The following is an 18,939-nucleotide window of genomic DNA, read 5'->3' on the forward strand; positions in this document are numbered from 1 at the left end:
ACACTCACTCACTCACACACACACTCACACACTCACACACTCACTCACACACTCACTCACACTCACACACTCACTCACTCACTCACTCACTCACTCTCTCACTCTCACTCACACAAACTCACTCTCACTCTCACTCACACACACACTCACACACACACTCACACACTCACACACTCACTCACTCACACACTCACTCACACTCACACACTCACTCACTCTCTCACTCTCACTCACACAAACTCACTCTCACTCTCACTCACACACACTCACTCACTCACTCACTCACTCACTCACTCACTCACACACTCACACACTCTCTGTGGTCTGTGCTGAAGGTGGCGGCGCTCCAGGAGGAGAAGAGCAGTCTGCTGGCTGAGAACCAGGTGCTGATGGAGCGGCTCAACCAGTCAGACTCCATCGAGGATCTGAACAGTCCACCTAGATTGCATATGGAAAACTATAAAAACCCTGGTGTGTCTTGTAGTGTCTGTGTCTGTGTGTGTGTGTGTGTGTGTGTGTGTGTGTGTGTGAGTCTGTGAGTCAGTGCCGTAACCCTGTAGACTAATCCTCACTCCTCCCGGTGTGACCCGCCCCTTTGGTTCCCATGGCAACAGTAGACGCCACCATGGGCCAATCAGCTGACTGCAGCGCTTGATAACTGTACACACTGCAGCAAAACTACCCAGAGTTCAGTGCGCAGGAGCATCCTCATGACTCGTGTCTGTCTGAACATACGACCGCAGCTTCGCTTGAGTGTAGAGTCAGACCGGCGCATGATGCACCTGTGAAATTATGATTGATTTCTTATTGAGTGTATATACGTGTGAGTTTAATACATTCATCTGTACGTCTGCTTTAAGCATTTAGATCCATTTAGAGAATGTCTTAATTTATTAATTAATTTCCCTTACTAGCAAGTGAATATTGAAGCATTTTTTTAAAGAATAGTTCAGCCAAAAATGCAAATGTGCTGCAAATGTTCTCACCCTCAGTTCATCTGAGATCAGGATGAGTGTTTCTTCATCAGGTTTGTATAAATGTGTCTCTGCATCAGTGTCTCAGCAATGGATGCTCTGCAGTGAATGGGTGCCGTCAGAATGAGAGTCCAAACAGCTGATAAAAACATCACAATAATCCACACCACTCCAGTCCATCAGTTAACATAACCTTCCAGAACAGCTCTAAACAAATATGTGGCTGGATTTTAATGTGAGAGACAACAGCAGATGCTCTTTTTCACTGGAGGAAGAGTTATTATAGAATATGAACTCTATGGTATTTTAGGTAAAAACATCTTAATGCTGGATGTGTTTCAGCTTTTGTCTTCTCCAGATGTTAACTGATGGACTGGAGTGGTGTGGATTATTGTGATGTTTTTATCAGCTGTTTGGACTCTCATTCTGACGGCACCCATTCACTGCAGAGCATCCATTGCTGAGACACTGATGCAGAGACACATTTCTACAAACCTGATGAAGAAACAAACTCATCCTAATCTTGGACGGCCTGAGGGTAAATCTTTGGGTGAACTTTTCCTTTAAATATGTTGAAGTATTGACTTGAGGCTGGATTTCAGTAATAAACTCTGATTGGGAAACGTCTGGTGTTTCTATAAGCAGCACATCCACCGTCATCAGTACTGACACTCACTCTCACACTCACTCACTCACTCACTCACACACACACACACTCACACACTCACTCACTCACTCACTCACACTCACACACTCACTCACTCACACTCACACACTCACTCACTCACACACACACTCACACACTCACTCACACACTCACTCACACTCACACACTCACTCACTCACTCACTCACTCACTCTCTCACTCTCACTCACACAAACTCACTCTCACTCTCACTCACACACACACTCACACACACACTCACACACTCACACACTCACTCACTCACACACTCACTCACACTCACACACTCACTCACTCTCTCACTCTCACTCACACAAACTCACTCTCACTCTCACTCACACACACTCACTCACTCACTCACTCACTCACTCACTCACTCACTCACACACTCACACACTCGCTGTGGTCTGTGCTGAAGGTGGCGGCGCTCCAGGAGGAGAAGAGCAGTCTGCTGGCTGAGAACCAGGTGCTGATGGAGCGGCTCAACCAGTCAGACTCCATCGAGGATCTGAACAGTCCAGCGGGACGCAGACACCTGCAGCTTCAGACGCAGCTGGAGCAGCTGCAGGAGGAGACCTTCAGGTGAGGAGTGCAGACCATCCTGGGGATCAGGGGTCACCATCTGAGGGCTGATCTGAGACCAGGTGCTTTACACTCGCAATCAGCAGCCAGCTCGTGATGCGCTTCATTAGCAGAAGTGTAGGACTGTGTGTGTGTGCCGATTAGGATTGGGAAAAAAATTGAAATTAAATTGAAATGCATATTCAGCAGTAAAATGAACTAATATTACCAACACCAAGATCTATAAAAGGTTAACAGAGTGCTGTCTGTTAATCAATTAAAAAAATAATCTGTAATTAATCATGATTAATCGCAAATTTATATATTTATATTGTTATAATTTCACATTGAAACTACAAATTAATGTAGAAACAACTTAAAGATAGTATTTAAATACGTGTTTAATGGCATCTTTTTTACAGAGCAGCCTATTATTAATGAAGAGTTGATACCAATACTGCTACTGGTGTCTCCATTAGATGCATCTTCCCTCAGTTATACCTATTAATTATAGCCATTCTGCATTCCAGTATAACTGAAAGCCATTATTTTTAACATTTATTGGCAACTTAGGTGACGGCAACTCTCAAACTATACTTCATTTGATGATAATTTTCATCCAGTGTTTGCACTATATCTCTCCAGAAGTTATGACTGATAACACTGTCTTTAGACTCGGTTAAACTAGAGCTGTGGATATCTCATATCTCCCTCATAAACGCTTGTCAGCGCTGCCGTCTGTTGATGCTGCGGTCTCCGTAGATTGTTGTTGTTGCGTCTCTTTCTTTTCTTTTTCGGATGACCCGGGCCAGTGTTGACACCTTGTGGACAACACTCAAGGCATGTGTGTGACCTGCGTGTGAGCCCGCTGATTTTTGTTTTGCAGCAATTAAATGTTTTGATATCTAAATGTTTGACTTCATTAACCGCATTGGAATCGTTAAGCAGAATCAGAATTGGAATTTACTTAAAGCTGCAGACCGTAACGTTTTTTTGGTTAAAAATGATCCAAAATCAATATTTGAGAGTACATAACCAGCCAGTGTTCAAAACATCACCTTACCTGCAATTCCAGGTTTTCAAACATAGCGGGCAACAAAGAGGTAAAAGTTATGGACTGCAGCTTTAATATAAGACAAAAATAAATACAAACAAAATGGAGCAGACTGATGCAGCCCACACGCTTTATTTAAACCAGGGGTGCCCAACCCTGTTCCTGGCGATCGACTGTCCTGCAAAGTTCAAAGTTCAATTCACAAAAGACTATTTTTAGCCAAGCAGTGTGGAGAGCCGAAGCGTGCCGGCTGGCTGATATAAACACAAACACCGACTACAGCGGCCCATCAGCTCCGGAGCCCGTGGATCAGCTCTAACCTCACTGAATCTGCTGTTAAAAATGAACCATCTATTCATCATATCATCATGCAAAACATACACAACAAATAATGAATTTTTCATTGCTTCTCGAAACATCATAGCATTTCCACTCTGGCAATGACATGACTTCAGCACCACATAATTTATGTCCTCACGCGCTGACGTCGTCAGATTGTGATCGGTTTGTGAGATCGACCAAGTATAGGGAGTACCGATCGAGTCATAGAATGTGATTATCGGCCGATCGATCGGAGCATCCCTAAATGAATAAATGATCTTTCCATTGATGTATGGTTTGTTATGATAGCACAATATTTGTCTGAGATACAACTATTTGAAAATCTGGAATCTGATGGAGCAAAAAAATCTAAATATTGAGAAAATCTCCTTTAAAGTTGTTCAAATGAAGTTCTTAGCAATGCATATTACTAATCAGAAATGAAGTTTTGATATATTTACGGTAGGAAATGTACTAAATATCTTCATGGAACATGATCTTAATATCCTAATGATTTTTGTCATAAAAGAGAAATGTATAATTTTGATCCATACAATGTATTGTTGGCTATTGCTGCAGATATACCTGTGTTACTCATGACTGCTTCTGTGCTGCAGGGTCACACATGATATTATATTATATTATATATTTTAGGTTTTCTTGTGTCAATGTAAAGTGGACTAAATTTAAAGTTGAACAAAAGGAGAAACATTTGACCTTTCAGAGTATTTGTTTTCTTTCACTGCATTAAAGAAAACCGTACAGGAATATTTAATTATTTATTTCCAAGTAAACTATAAGAAAATATTGTATTATGTAAGATGAGCAGAAAGAGACAAGCAAATCGTTAATTGCAATTATTCTTCAACACAAGATTGATGATCATGACAGGCCTGCTGGTAGGTTACTGGAACAAATATCATCAAAAGACTAAAGTTAGAAATGACAGATTTATTCCTTCCATGTTTGTAAGACATGTAAATGTTTGTGTGAGCTCCTGCACTCAGTCCTGTGCTTGTGTGGATGATGCTGTAATGACAGGACGAGCGCTCTGGACGAGTCTCTGTTGAGCTGGCAGTGTCTGTCTCTTCCGTCTCGGCCCCAGTGGAGGTACGGATATCATCACTGGGGCCTCGCCTCAATCACGGGCACTCAAGGGCTTCGGGAAGCACCTTACCCTTCGCTGTACTTCACCACCATACCCCTGTCACACTGTGAATGAGTCTAGCGTCATCACCATCGTCTCTCACTGAACGTGTCCATCAGTCATTATATCACAGCAGCTTCACGTCTATGGGAGCATATGGGTAGCAATATTCAATTTGAAATGTAATATGTAAAATGGCAATGTATTTCTGCATTTAAATTTATATAATGGCAAATGTAAATTATACAGTATAATTTAATTTTCATTTTGCACGAAACATTGCACATGTATGGGACAATATCAATGTAAATACATGTAATACATACAAATAACATATTGCATTGCCATTTTGCATATTACATTTCAAAATGAATATTGCCTTCCATACATGTCTGATTGAACACAGGCTGTCTTCTCGATCTGAGGAAAAGTTGATTAAGATTTTACATTTAAAAATGCCATTTTCATAAATGAGATAAAATATAATTATTGTAATGCAAAACAATAAAAAACTATTATATATTATTGAAATTTAAGTGTGTTGTACAATATTCTAACATTATGGAGGCACTAATTTAAGAATCATGTGGCTGTATTGCAGTTATGACATTTTATTTTTGACATTGAAAATCTTTATTTTTGGTCCTAGTGTCTGCTGTGTTCCTTTAGTTTCAATGAAATATGTTATGTTCTGCAATATTTGTGTGAAAATATTTGAGACATTTATTATGCTCATATGACATGATCAAGTGCGTGACTGACGGCAAGCTTGTGTGTGTGTGTGTGTGTGTGTCAGATTGGAGGCGGCTAAAGATGATTACCGCATCCGCTGCGAGGAGCTGGAGAAGGAGCTGATGGAGGTCAGAGGTCAGAATGAGGAGCTGACCTCTCTGGCCGAGGAGGCGCAGTCGCTCAAAGACGAGATGGACGTGCTAAGGTGAGACACACACACCTGAGACCACAGAGAACCAGTGCTGAGGTGGAGTTACCAACACGTGTGTGTGTGTGTCAGGCACTCGTCTGATAAGGTGTCGAAGCTGGAGGCGCAGGTGGAGGTGTATAAGAAGAAGCTGGAGGATCTGGGTGATCTGAGGCGGCAGGTGAAGCTGCTGGAGGAGAAGAACACCAGCTACATGCAGAACACGGTGACGCTGGAGGAGGATCTGCGCAAGGCCAACGCTGCTCGAGGACAGCTGGAGACCTACAAGAGACAGGTCTGATCACAAATCTACCTTCATCACCTGCTTCTCAGACAGAGACATCATTAGCCACCAACTGTGACTATATCAGCATCGCTGACAAATAAAAGATTAAAATGTAGTAGGGATGCACGTTATTATCGGACTGATATCGGAATCGGCCGATAATGGCTTTAAATGTAAATATTGGCATCGGTCCGATATGAAAAGTTATGCTGATATGTCTTGCCGATAAGAGGAATATTTGTTTATTTTGTAAACAAATCATAAGCTCTAAAACATTTTCAGAATTTTTACAACTCTTTTGTTTTAGACCAGAGTTCCTCAATTAGTTTTCGCCGAGGACCGAATCCTTCCAACAATAGCAAGCCAAGGGCCACAGATATATATATACACACACACACACACACACACACACACACACTGGCCACTTTATTAGGTACACCTTGCTAGTACCGGGTTGGACCCCCTTTTGTCTTCAGAACTGCCTTAGTTCTTCATGGCACAGATTCAACAAGGTGTTGGAAACATTCCTCAGATATTTTGGTCCATATTGACGACAGCATCACGCAGTTGCTGCAGATTTGTCGGCTGCACATCCATGATGAGAATCTCCCGTTCCACCACATCCCAAAGATGCTCTATTGGGTTGAGATCTGGTGACTGTGGAGGCCATTTGAGTAAAGTGAACTCATTGTCATGTTCAGGAAACCAGTCTGAGATGATCTGAGCTTTGTGACATGGTGCATTATCCTGCTGGAAGTAGCCATCAGAAGATAGTACACTGTAGTCATAAAGGGATGGACATGGTCAGCAACAATACTCAAATCATTTGAACTTTGTATCGGTGCATTATAAACAGGAGTCAGCAGTTTAGTGTTGGGGATTGGTCGTGTCCGCATCACTGATTATAATAAGATCTGTTGTATTGTGTTGCGTCGCGCTCCTGTCCGGTGTAGACACGATGTAAGTTAATGTCTCTATCTGATGCTGCGTTTCAATTTTCATGCCACATTTTTTTAAATTAGCGCGGGCCAAACATTTTTCTCATTGAGGAACCCTGCTTTAGACCATCTACAAATGTTAAATCTTATAAATAAAATGTTAGGGTTAACACTTTCTGGGGAAATAAAATGCAGTGATTGATATATAGGTTATTTATAGTTATTTTCAAAGCTTCAATGTGCTGGCAAAAAACCTTCATTATGGTTTATTTAATTCTAACAAATAAGTTCTTGTTAAAAACTAACCAAAATTAAAAATATTTTGCTTATAAATTCTGCTCAGGAGAGACTTGGTGTTGTTTCCAAACAAATCGGTATCGGCCAAAATGAGTTGAAAAATATCGGCAAACATCCAATATCGTGCATCCCTAAAATGTAGTTTAAATAATAAAAACACTATATCTGGAAGCTCTCTGAATTTTCTTCAACAAAAAGAGGAGAATAAATCTAGACCTACACAAGTTTTCATGCTTGCGGTTGCCAGATGTCAAGTGTTTAAATCCCCCAATCAGAGCTTCTCTCGTAAAAGCACACATTTTCTGCCGGGTTTAATTTATCTTGCCAACCTGGCAACCGTTCACATTCTCTCTCTATGACACTGTGGAAGAGCACTGATGATCTGAAGACATGGACAGACATGTCCGCTTGAGTTTAGTGATCTTATATTCTGTCACTAGCTGCTAAATCTGCTATCAAACCTTCTCATGACGAACTGTCATAAATGCTCGGTCATTACAATACAGTTACATTTATTTGATATCCAGCTTGAGTATGCCAATATGAAGTCTTTACTATTACTTTTGATCAAGTGTATGCATGAATAAATGTATTAATTTATTTAAAAAAACAAGAAAGAAAAAAGCTAACTAGCCCCAAACTTGTATACTTTTGAATGGTATATTATTGTTTTATATTCTGAAATTACATATATATTTGCTACTTGATTTTGAACTAAAATTTGAAGAGAGTGTTTTATTACAGTTTACTCTAATCTTTTTTATTTAAAAACCAGTTGATTACTTCTGGTCTGGCCTCAAAAACATAAACATGATCTTGAATAAATGAATAAATGCACGTACGCTCCTCTGTGCCACAGTACAAAGCCTTTTATTGTTTTCATAGAGAGACACTGGATTAATGTCAGGAGTCTAAGTGTTTTATCTTTTGAGAAGCTTTTCAGTTTGACCAGTTTTCTGTTGATATTTATGATAATATAATAAATCAGGAAACTAGATGAAGTCAAATAAAGCATGTGTATGAGTTTAAATTCTCTTAATTTGTGCTTATAATTTTGAGCAAAATAATTGTGATTTTCAGTTGAACCATTCTTGTGTTTTCAGGTGGTGGAGCTTCAGAACAAGCTCTCGGAGGAGTCCAAGAAAGCCGACAAGATGGAGTTTGAGTATAAACGAGTCAAGGAGAAAGTGGACTCTCTTCAGAAGGAGAAAGATGTAAGGAAGCGGCTGATTTAAAGCGATAAACAGTAAAATAACAGTGTTAATGCTATAAAGTTCAGTTATGAGGTCAGAGAATATTAATGCTGAATATTAATTGTCTTTTTAACGAAGCATGTGAATGTTAAAGACAAGCTGCCAAATTAGATGTTGACTCGGCAAACGAAGTCTGATGAATCTTTTACACACAATTAACACTTTAGCCTAATTTGACATCAACACTGTATCTGTGTGATTTGTGTGAACCTCACACACACCACACACGCACATCACACACACACACCCCTCACACACACACACACACACACACACACATCACACACCACACACCCCTCACACACACACACACATCACACACACACACACACACCCCTCACACACACCACACACCCCTCACACACACATCACACACACACACACATCACACACACACACACACACACCCCTCACACACACCACACACCCCTCACACACACATCACACACACACACACACACACACCACACATCACACACACACACCCCTCACACACACACACACACACACACACATCACACACCACACACCCCTCACACACACACACACATCACACACACACACACACACCCCTCACACACACCACACACCCCTCACACACACATCACACACACCACACATCACACACACCTCACACACACACACACACACCACACATCACACACACACATCACACATCACACACACACACCACACATCTCACACACACACACATCTCACACACACACACACACACACACACACAACAGTCCTGTTTATCAGTAAATGACTGAACAAAGAGCTTCTAAATAAATGAGATGTAGGTTTTGATTTGTCAAGTTTTGAATGTACTTCATTAGCAGGGTGTATAATTGACTCGTGAAGCCAAAGCATTTACATCTGAGCTGCATGCAGAGAAAACCGTACTAAGCACACATGCGATGTGAATGTAAGGATGAAACTGACGACGTGTGTGTGTGTGTGTGTGTGTGTGTGTAGCGCTTGAGGACGGAGCGAGACTCTCTGAAGGAGACGATTGAGGAGCTGAAGTGTGTTAAAGCTCAGGAGTCTCAGCTAACGTCAGGTGACCGCTTTAAACTCCATACAGTGACTCATTTTTATACAGGATATGTTTTTTAACTCATCCTAATTGTTTATGTATGTAACGGGTTGATATGTGCTGATCATCAGGTTTAGTGCCACTTGGCAGTAACGAGCCGTCTGATTCGCTGGCCGCAGAGATCGTCACACCAGAGATTCGGTAGGAGAAATACAGTGACACACACACACTCATACACACACTCATATACACACACACACACACACACACACACGCTCAGATCTCTGAGACTCCAGCAGCTCAGACCGGATCTGTATAACTCTGGTTCATGCTGCCTAACAAACAGCAGCATTATAAATCAGTTCAGGGATCCAGAACCCGTTTGAGATGCTTCTGCTGATGGAACTAATTTTTGTTAGATGTCTGACTGCAGAGGTTATCATAGTCTGGTGAGCTCCTGTTCTGGTCCTGAGTGTGGTCTTGTCATGTTGTCTTCTCAGGGAGCGTCTGATTCGTCTGCAGCACGAGAACAAGATGCTGAAGCTGGCTCAGGAGGGATCTGATAACGAACAGATCGCTCTGCTGCAGAGTTTACTGGAGGACGCCAACAGCAGGAAGAACGAGCTGGAGACGGAGAACAGGTCATACACTCACACTCTGACACACACACACACACACTCACACTCTCTGACACACACACACACACACACACACACACTCACACTCTCTGAGACACACACACACACATATACACACACACATAGAGAAACTTACAGAAGTTTTGTAGATGTCTCAGTGTCTCTGACAGTCATGCAGTACATCATTCGTGTGGGTTCAGTAATGTGATGCAGACTAGAGCGTGGAGGTACACATGTGAATGACCTGAAGTGTGTGTGTGTGTGTGTGTGTGTGTGTGTTAGGCTGGTCAATCAGAGGCTGCTGGAGGGTCAGTCTCAGGTGGAGGAGCTGCAGAAGTCTCTTCAGGAACACGGATCCAAAGCAGATGATGTGAGTCCAGCGTTTCATCACACTGCAGTCACGCTGTTGATCTGAATGTGATCGAGATCACAGCTCATCACCACAGTTCAGAAACACACACACACACACACACCCCGTCTACACTATTTTCACTCTGCCAACAAAGCATTCCTAAAGAGACCAAAGCAGCAGATATTCACACATGAGAGGAGCCCTATAAACCTGAGCTGCTCGTATCAGGGGTGGGAGAAAAGCTTGTTTAAACACACTTGCATCTCTGAATGATTTTATGATGTGGAATGAATGTAAACACCGTCAGTTATGTCTTAAGGACAGGACAAAACTTCACAAACAGTTGTTGGGATTATTTACTTGTAATTATTTTATAAGTACTTACAATTATTTAGGCAATTCAACAAAAATACATTAATAAAAAAACAAAGTCAGTAAACTCATTAATTATTACGACTTTGTAGATCAAGAATAGTTTTGGGATTGGGTTGTGACTCCAGAATTGGATCGGATCATAAGATGCCAGAAGATATGCACTCCAGTCCAAATAGAGACGAATGTGACGAGTGATCAAACTCAGTGGCGATATGTGATTCCATAAACATGTAATTAATGTAATCGTTTAGATTGAAAGGTAATGAGCCATCAAATATAGCTGTCCATCCAGTACTGAAACATCCAGCAGCGGCTCAGAGAGAGGAGTTAGCGTCCTCATGAGCAGAAAGATCATCAGCAGATCCTCCGAACATCTGTTTAGAGAGGAGCCTGTTTGTTTGTCCACGTGATCTTCAGGAGCGGGATCATAGCATCTGTTCTTCATCACATGATCTGTGACACACACAAGCGCTTCTCGCATGCTAGCATTGGACTGTAATGTCCTGTATGATGGGCAGAAGCGCAGTCGCAGGTTCCTTCTCTCGGCATGTCTTCTTCCTCCAGCATGATGGACAGTGTGTATCATGATGTTTGCTCTCCGTTACATAGCACATTTAAAGGGGACATGACATGGACTTTTTAATTATTTTAACATGTTCCTTGAGGTTTACTTAAAACTAAAATAGATGTATGGAAAAATGATTATTTTTAAGGCTCGTCAGTAATCATCTGCAGCTGCAGTCAGATCTAGTTCTGCTTCATCTTTCAACAGATGTTTCTTTGTGACTCTCCATGACACTGTGCCTCCATTACAAGACAAAATCCTCAGACACGATCCGGACCACCATTAAAAATAAACTATCCACTTGTTCCTTACGCTGGGATCCTTCTGATATCTCTGTACCTTACGTGAACGAGCTGCTTAACCCTAAAACATGATCAGCAAAAAGTCATTTCATGTCACTTTTTATATCATCTGGACTTAAGTAAAACATTTAAAGGAATTTTTGTAATATTTGATATATTTTGGATTTTATGAGTAGTACCTCCCAGGATACACTGCCCTATTAGGGTGTAAAAAACAGCCGACGTCATCAATAATTCTATGATTTGTTTGATGCAAACAAATATGTAATAATCAAAATATGCTGCCTGTACAACATCTCTGAAGCCCTGTTCACACTACAAGAGACACGCATGGAGAGCTGGCGATATCCGGCGACACGAGCGACAGCGACCGCATGGGGTGTCCAGCGACGCAACAAGGTTCAGAATCCTTCAACTTTATGCAAATGAAGTGCGACAGCCTATAGGAAAGACGACGGTAGAGCTCATGAGATTGTTCTTCTCTCAGCTGTAGACCCAGCCGCTGGCCACATGCAGACACAAGTCATGCTAGTGTGAACGGGGCTTAAGTGTCCTACATTTGAGACAGACATTTCTGAACTGTCTCATCTTCATTCTCAGGGGTCAGCAATTCCATCCCATGAGGTCCACTGTCCTGTACGGTTTAGCTCCATCACTGAACTATCATATAATGTCATTTATGCAACAACAGACACCATTTTCTGAGCTTGATTAAATAAATGCTTTGTTTATAATGAGGAGGACGTTTAAGCTAGGAAACTTGCAGGATGTTTTAATGGTACAAAGACCTCAAAAGAACCAGGCCAATTGGATTCCTCATGTCATGACCGCTTTAGATCTGACTAACCCTGACGCTGGTCTGTGTGGCGTGATCGTGTCTTTACTAACCTGTTTCTGTGATGTCACTCATGATGTAGCATGATCCAGGCGTGCCATCGGTCGCGTGCAGAGGGTGATGCCTTCATCATCATCATCATCATCATCATCAGAAGTGTGTGTCCGTTACTTTAGTCTGACCGGCATCCGTCTGTGTGTCATTGGTAACAGGCTCTGCTCTCTTCTTCTGTCTGTGCATCAAATCTCTCTCGGTCTGCTGTAAGTACAGTCAGGCATCATGCAGCTCTGGGATTGTTTTGGGCTGGATCGCATGCGCAGCTCATGGCACACACACACACACACACACACACACACACACACACACACACACACACACACACGTGTGGCTCCTGCAGCTGATGATCATGATCCGTCTGCTGATTACTGCACTGTTTCTGCTGGGTTTATTGTTGAATGAGATGGGAGTTTGGTGAATGCTGATTGAAGATGATGCTGCTCTGATGGATGAAGACGCATTAATGTTGATCTGATGTGTGTTTGAATCGTCCTGCACTCCATCACACTGGGGTTTGATTGTCAATCACTAAATATCTTTTTTGAATGGGTGTATTATATTTTTTATTTTCACAAATTCAGTTTTGCTCATTGGAAGCAGAACATTAGTTAACAACATGCTTAAAAATAAACGATAGAGTCAGATTTGCCAACAGTGCATTCTGTCAAGTCCAAAACTCAGATACAATTTTCAAAAATATCAATATAATCCAATATAAATTTTAAAGAGAAGTTATATTGACCATGTTGTCCTCTAAGAGGTGTTTAGTAGACTAGACAGCAGGTTATCTGAGCAACTAGTCACCTGGTCTGTGTTAAAGTTGAGCTGTTTAAGGCTGGTTTAGGTTCATGTTCACCAGACATGAAAACGGTCCTCATATAACTACACTTAACTGGAACACTTCACACACAGACATTGCATAAATTCACTAGTTGACCTCACTAACCCACTAGTCAGTTGCTGGGTTATTACAGTTAGCTAAAACCAAAACCATTTTAAAACATTTTGTTACTTGAAATAAAATAAACGTTAAGTGAAATCAAATATTTAAAAAAAATATATTCCCACTAGTTTCCAAGCAATATTTATTGTTTTAATTTAGTTTAACTTGTTATACTAAAATAACTAAAAATCAAACTGAAATAAAAATTAACAAAAACTATATGGACTACTAAAAATGACAGAAACGCCTCAAAATGACTAAAATTGTAACAAAAATCAGAAAATAAAAACTCAAAGATTTAAAATATTAATAAAACTATTAGTATCAATTATACTAATATGAGAGTGGTCAGTTGTTGATAGAGCGTGCTGACTCGTCTGTAGCGGTGTTTTATCACTGATATCTATATTCCTGTGGTGTTCATGTGAATCATTAGACACTGTTTGTTCATTTGTTTGCTCTGGTGTTGATTTGCTGATGGTGTTTTGTGGTGTTGTGTGTCTCTTCGGCGTCCTCTGCTGGACACTGACACAATAACACACATGAGCAGTGCCTCAAAACCCCTCTCCAGCACCCTCAGAAGTGCACACTGTGTAGGGCGGCGTGTGGCTGTTCCGCTGGTGTCCAGCAGGAGGCGCTGCAGTGCTTCACATGAGCATTAATGCATGACGCCTGTGTGTGTGCTGGATGAACTCTAACATCTCTGCTTCTTATCCAGACGGTCCTGATGAAGAGGAAGTGCCAGGAACATCTGTGAGTATCAGCAGAAAATCACTGAGACTCACAAATGACATGAATGACAGAGAAAATGTGACCCTGGACCACAAAACTGGTTTAATTTTTTGAAATGGAGATTTATGCATCATCTCAAGCTGGATAAATAATCTTTCCATTGATGTATGGTTTGTTATGATAGGACAATATTTGTCTGAGATACAACTATTAGAAAATCTGGAATCTGAGGGAGCAAAAAAATCTAAATATTGAGAAAATCTCCTTTAAAGTTGTTCAAATGAAGTTCTTAGCAATGCATATTACTAATCAAAAATTAAGTTTTGATATATTTACGGTAGGAAATGTACTAAATATCTTGATGGAACATGATCTTAATATCCTAATGATTTTTGTCATAAAAGAGAAATGTATAATTTTGATCCATACAATGTATTGTTGGTTATTGCTACAGATATACCTGTGTTACTCATGACTGCTTTTGTGCTGCAGGGTCACATGTGATTGTTCTTGTCTGCAGGGACAAATTAAGGGACGCCACTAACGAGCTTCGGAAGAAGAGTGCAGCGTTTGAAGAGCTGGAGAACAATCACACTTCCAGCGGTGAGACTCACTGAGCATCATACATGGAAACTTGTGTGTGTGTGTGTGTGTGTGTGTGCAGATTGTGGTTAAACGAGAGCTTGTTGATTGGTTTCAGTTCAGAGGATTGAAGAGCTGGAGGACGCACTGAAGAGGAAGGATGAAGATATGAAACAGATGGAGGAGAGATACAAGAAATACCTGGAGAAAGCCAAGAGCGTACGTCTGACACACTCTTCTGTGTGTGTGTGTGTGTGTGTGTGTGTGTGTGTGTGTGTGTGATGTTGATGTTGATTGTGTCTGTGTTTCTGTGTGCAGGTCATTCGTACGCTGGACCCCAAACAGAATCAGGGTTCTGCTCCTGAGGTCCAGGCTCTGAAGAACCAGCTGCATGAGCGAGAGAGGATGATTCACTCACTCGAGGTCACACACACACACACACACACCTACCTCTGTACAGCTTCTTTGAGAGGACATTCATTGGCACAATACAAACTCTAGCTCTTTACCCTAAACCTACCCTTTACCCAATTATAACCTGACCCCTAAAACCAAGTCTTGACCCTCAAACAGGCCTTTAAAGGGCTTTCAGAAAGTCTCTTAAAAAGGCTCTTACTTCAGGGGTCTAAAACTCAAACCGGCCCTCACAGAGATAGCTGTACAAGTGCACATATACACACACTCATAGACACACTCGGTCATGTGACTGTACTGTGTTTCTGTGTGCAGAGGGAGCACGACAAGACGAGGTCTCAGAGAGACCAGGAGGAGAAACTCATTGTATCTGCCTGGTACAACATGGTGCGTATCAGCACTGTCATGAGAACATGAGAACATGACCTTACACTGCACCTGAGCCCTGCCTCTCCTCCAGCTGTCTGGATAAACCCTCTGATGTTAGCTTATGGTTAGGGATAGTGCTGTCTCCATATGATCATCTCAGGCTTTACTTTGGTAACAAACTGCAGGAAGATCTTTACGTTTTTGTCACAAACAGGTTTACAGACGCATCTCATGCACAATAAACTTGCAGCACATGCAGAGGACGGGTTCCCTGAGTCACGTGCTGCTTGTGTAGTAATGAACAACATTACCATTTTTATGAACAACATTACATTTTTACCTTTATAAAGCCATTTTTTTTTTATAAAAGTGTGCATCATCTTTTGAGTCAAATTCTTACATTTAATCGGTCAATTTTAATAAGAAGACATTTGGGCTCTTGCCAGGCAAATGAAATCAGTATCAATAAAAATGAATCTTTGCAATGCAGAGGAAACACAGACGCTGCGTCTGAAGAGGCATGTAGATGTATTTACACACTGTTTCAAGCAGTTAATCTGCAGTTACAAATGCAGAAATTGTGTTTTGATATTTTAAACATAAAACGTTGAAAGTTATATTTGAAATTATAAAAAAATGAAAAGATACTTTAAATGTGAAATTAAAACTGCCAGCAGGTGGCAACAAGTCACTGTTAAAGTGAGTCACTGTGTTTGAACCGAATCATTTAAATGGATGATTAATTTAGGAACGAATCGCCGTCATGTTGCTCAGAGACACAAAACAGTGCTGTGGCTGTTTGGAATTATTATGTTGTCGAAATAGAGCAAAGACAAGTCAAGTCAAGTCACCATTATTTATATAGCGTTTTTTTACAATGCAGATTGTGTCAAAGCAGGTTTACAGTATTAAACAGGGAAATAGTTTGCCGTTCTCCTCTGGTCAGATGAGACCAGCAGTTTATTTTTAGGCTGCAACAAAGTCAGATTGTGCAGAGGACTCATCTGGTTCCCGTGGTCTTATCCTGATGGCTGTCTAGATGATGAGGTTTTCGGAGAGGATCTGTCTCTGGGGCTCATGTAGTTGTCCTGATCTCTGCTGACGTTCAGGGCTGTAGAGGTCATCTCTAGGTGCTGATCCACCATCTGATCTGGATACAGTCTGGATCTGGGTGGCTACGGTGACCTCGGAATAAGAAAGAAACAGACTAATATTAGTGTAGATGCCATTCTTATAACAATGTAACGAGTACATCAGGTGTTTTGGGAAGTGTTCCCGGTTCTGGTTGACCTAATTAATGCAGCCTAACAATCCTTTAACGGATTTGAATAATAGAAATGTGATAGTGTATTATGTGTAAGCCAGGTTAAAGAGATGGGTCTTTAATCTAGATTTAAACTGACAGAGTGTGTCTGCTTCCCGAACAGTGTTAGGTAGATTGTTCCAGAGTTTGGGAGCTAAATAGGAAAAGGATCTGCCGCCTGCAGTTGATTTTGATATTCTAGGTATTATCAAATGGCCAGAGTTTTGGGATCGCAGCAGACGTGCAGGACTATAATGTGATAAGAGCTCACTCAAATACTGAGGAGCCAAACCATTCAGGGCTTTATAGGTAATTAGCAAGATCTTAAAATGTATACGATGTTTAATAGGGAGCCAGTGCAGTGTTGACAGAACCGGGCTAATGTGGTCATACTTCCTGGTTCTAGTAAGAACTCTAGCTGCTGCATTTTGAACCAACTGGAGTTTGTTTATTAAACGTGCAGAGCAACCACCCAATAATCTAGCCTCGAGGTCATGAACGCATGAATTAATGTTTCTGCATTTGACATTGAGAGCATAGGTCATAATTTAGATATATTTTTAAGATGGAAAAATGCAGTTTTACAGATGCTAGAAACATGACTTTGGAAGGAAAGATTCACACCTAGGTTCCTAACTGATGAAGAAGAATCGACAGAGCAGCCGTCGAGTGATAGACAGTGATCTAGGCCGTGTTCATTTTGCCAGGTATTTTTGACTTAGTCTTTATCTTGAGACGAAAATGTTTAATAGTCTTGGTCACATTTTAGTCATTTGAGTCTTTCATAGTTTTAGTCGACGAAAAGTCATTGCTTTTAGTCAAACTGCAGTTACCAGCCTTTATTTTGGCAGCTATTTTATATGTAGTCTTCAAACAAAAATAGTCATTAATTCTTCTCTCTTTAGACCAAATCAATTAAGCTTATGAGAAATATGCATCAAGGATTGAATTTGGAAAAACTGGAATAAATTTTCTTTTTTTTTTTTTGGTAAAGATACAAATTAAACTAATTTTTCAGATACAGTAGGTTTACTTAACAAGTATACATTTATTTAACATCTTTTGTTGGTTAACATTAATGACATAGATATGCATTTTAGGAATGCTGTCCCTGTAAGACGGAAGGCATGTAATACTGACACACATTCAGGTTTCACCCACCTGTTTACGCTCACTTAAGCCATAACCGACTGTATTTACGTGAGATACTCGGACTCTACACGATATACATGTGGACTGCTGTGTGTGTATTTGAGCGCTGTATGAGAACTGAAGAAGTGGAGCGTGTGAGAGAGAGCACTTCTATCAGCGCGTTTCTGCCTATCGCGCCTTCACTGACTTTAAGTTAATCGACAACGAATTGTGACTCCCGGGAAAAACGGGACGTCTGGTCACCCACTCCCTAACCTGCAGTTTGTCTGTTCTAGTGTGTTTGTGACGGATATGAAGGGTTAAATCATGATCTGTGTGTGTGTGTGTGTGTGTGTGTGTGTGTGTGTGTGTTCAGGGGATGGCGCTGCAGAAGAAGGCGGCTGAGGACCGGTTGGCCAGCACTGGTTCGGGTCAGTCTTTCTTAGCACGGCAGAGACAGGCCACCAGCACCCGCCGGGCGTATCCGGGCCATGTGCAGCCCACTGCAGCCAGGTAGAGCGGCGCCACGGCAACCCTCACCACAGCCAATCAGGATGCCCGACTCCCCCCACCCACCCCATCCTCGCTGTCTTAATATGCTTCTCTCCACTGATCTGACTAATCAGGGTATCCGGACACGCCCACTTTAACCTATCAGCATTAATGAACGAACACACTCCAGACGTCCGTTCCTGTTGGATGCTTTTTTTAAGGAGGCTTTTCAGTATTTTAAGGATGGTTACTTACGCACAGTGTTTTATTTGCTCTTAGACTGGTCTAAGCTGCGGTTCCCTCTTCATTCTTGAATCTGTGCTCTTTATTCTACATTAATATCTATGCATTGAAAGAGAAAATGTTGCACCAAAC

General features: G+C 41.3%; 1 protein-coding gene across 3 annotated transcripts in view; it reads left to right on the forward strand.

Moving 5' to 3' along the window:
- LOC306869232 (protein Hook homolog 3-like) overlaps nucleotides 1-18,939 on the forward strand; it is a 30,092-nt gene that overhangs the window by 10,034 nt on the left and 1,119 nt on the right. For 2 of the 3 annotated variants that reach the window (XM_079415906.1, XM_079415907.1), the window contains 14 exons: nucleotides 2,078-2,241; nucleotides 5,539-5,679; nucleotides 5,755-5,956; nucleotides 8,286-8,396; nucleotides 9,414-9,498; nucleotides 9,606-9,675; nucleotides 9,975-10,115; nucleotides 10,395-10,482; nucleotides 14,260-14,294; nucleotides 14,794-14,876; nucleotides 14,974-15,074; nucleotides 15,174-15,278; nucleotides 15,585-15,656; nucleotides 18,449-18,585. In XM_079415906.1, coding sequence (XP_079272032.1) covers nucleotides 2,078-2,241; nucleotides 5,539-5,679; nucleotides 5,755-5,956; nucleotides 8,286-8,396; nucleotides 9,414-9,498; nucleotides 9,606-9,675; nucleotides 9,975-10,115; nucleotides 10,395-10,482; nucleotides 14,260-14,294; nucleotides 14,794-14,876; nucleotides 14,974-15,074; nucleotides 15,174-15,278; nucleotides 15,585-15,656; nucleotides 18,449-18,585 — 1,535 coding nt within the window. Of the gene's footprint in view, nucleotides 1-2,077; nucleotides 2,242-5,538; nucleotides 5,680-5,754; nucleotides 5,957-8,285; nucleotides 8,397-9,413; nucleotides 9,499-9,605; nucleotides 9,676-9,974; nucleotides 10,116-10,394; nucleotides 10,483-14,259; nucleotides 14,295-14,793; nucleotides 14,877-14,973; nucleotides 15,075-15,173; nucleotides 15,279-15,584; nucleotides 15,657-18,448; nucleotides 18,735-18,939 lie in introns of those variants that run through there. The other variant, XM_079415908.1, reaches the window with a different exon arrangement.

The sequence above is a fragment of the Barbus barbus genome (genome assembly GCF_936440315.1).
Source record: "Barbus barbus genome assembly, chromosome: 5".
NCBI lineage: Eukaryota > Metazoa > Chordata > Actinopteri > Cypriniformes > Cyprinidae > Barbus > Barbus barbus.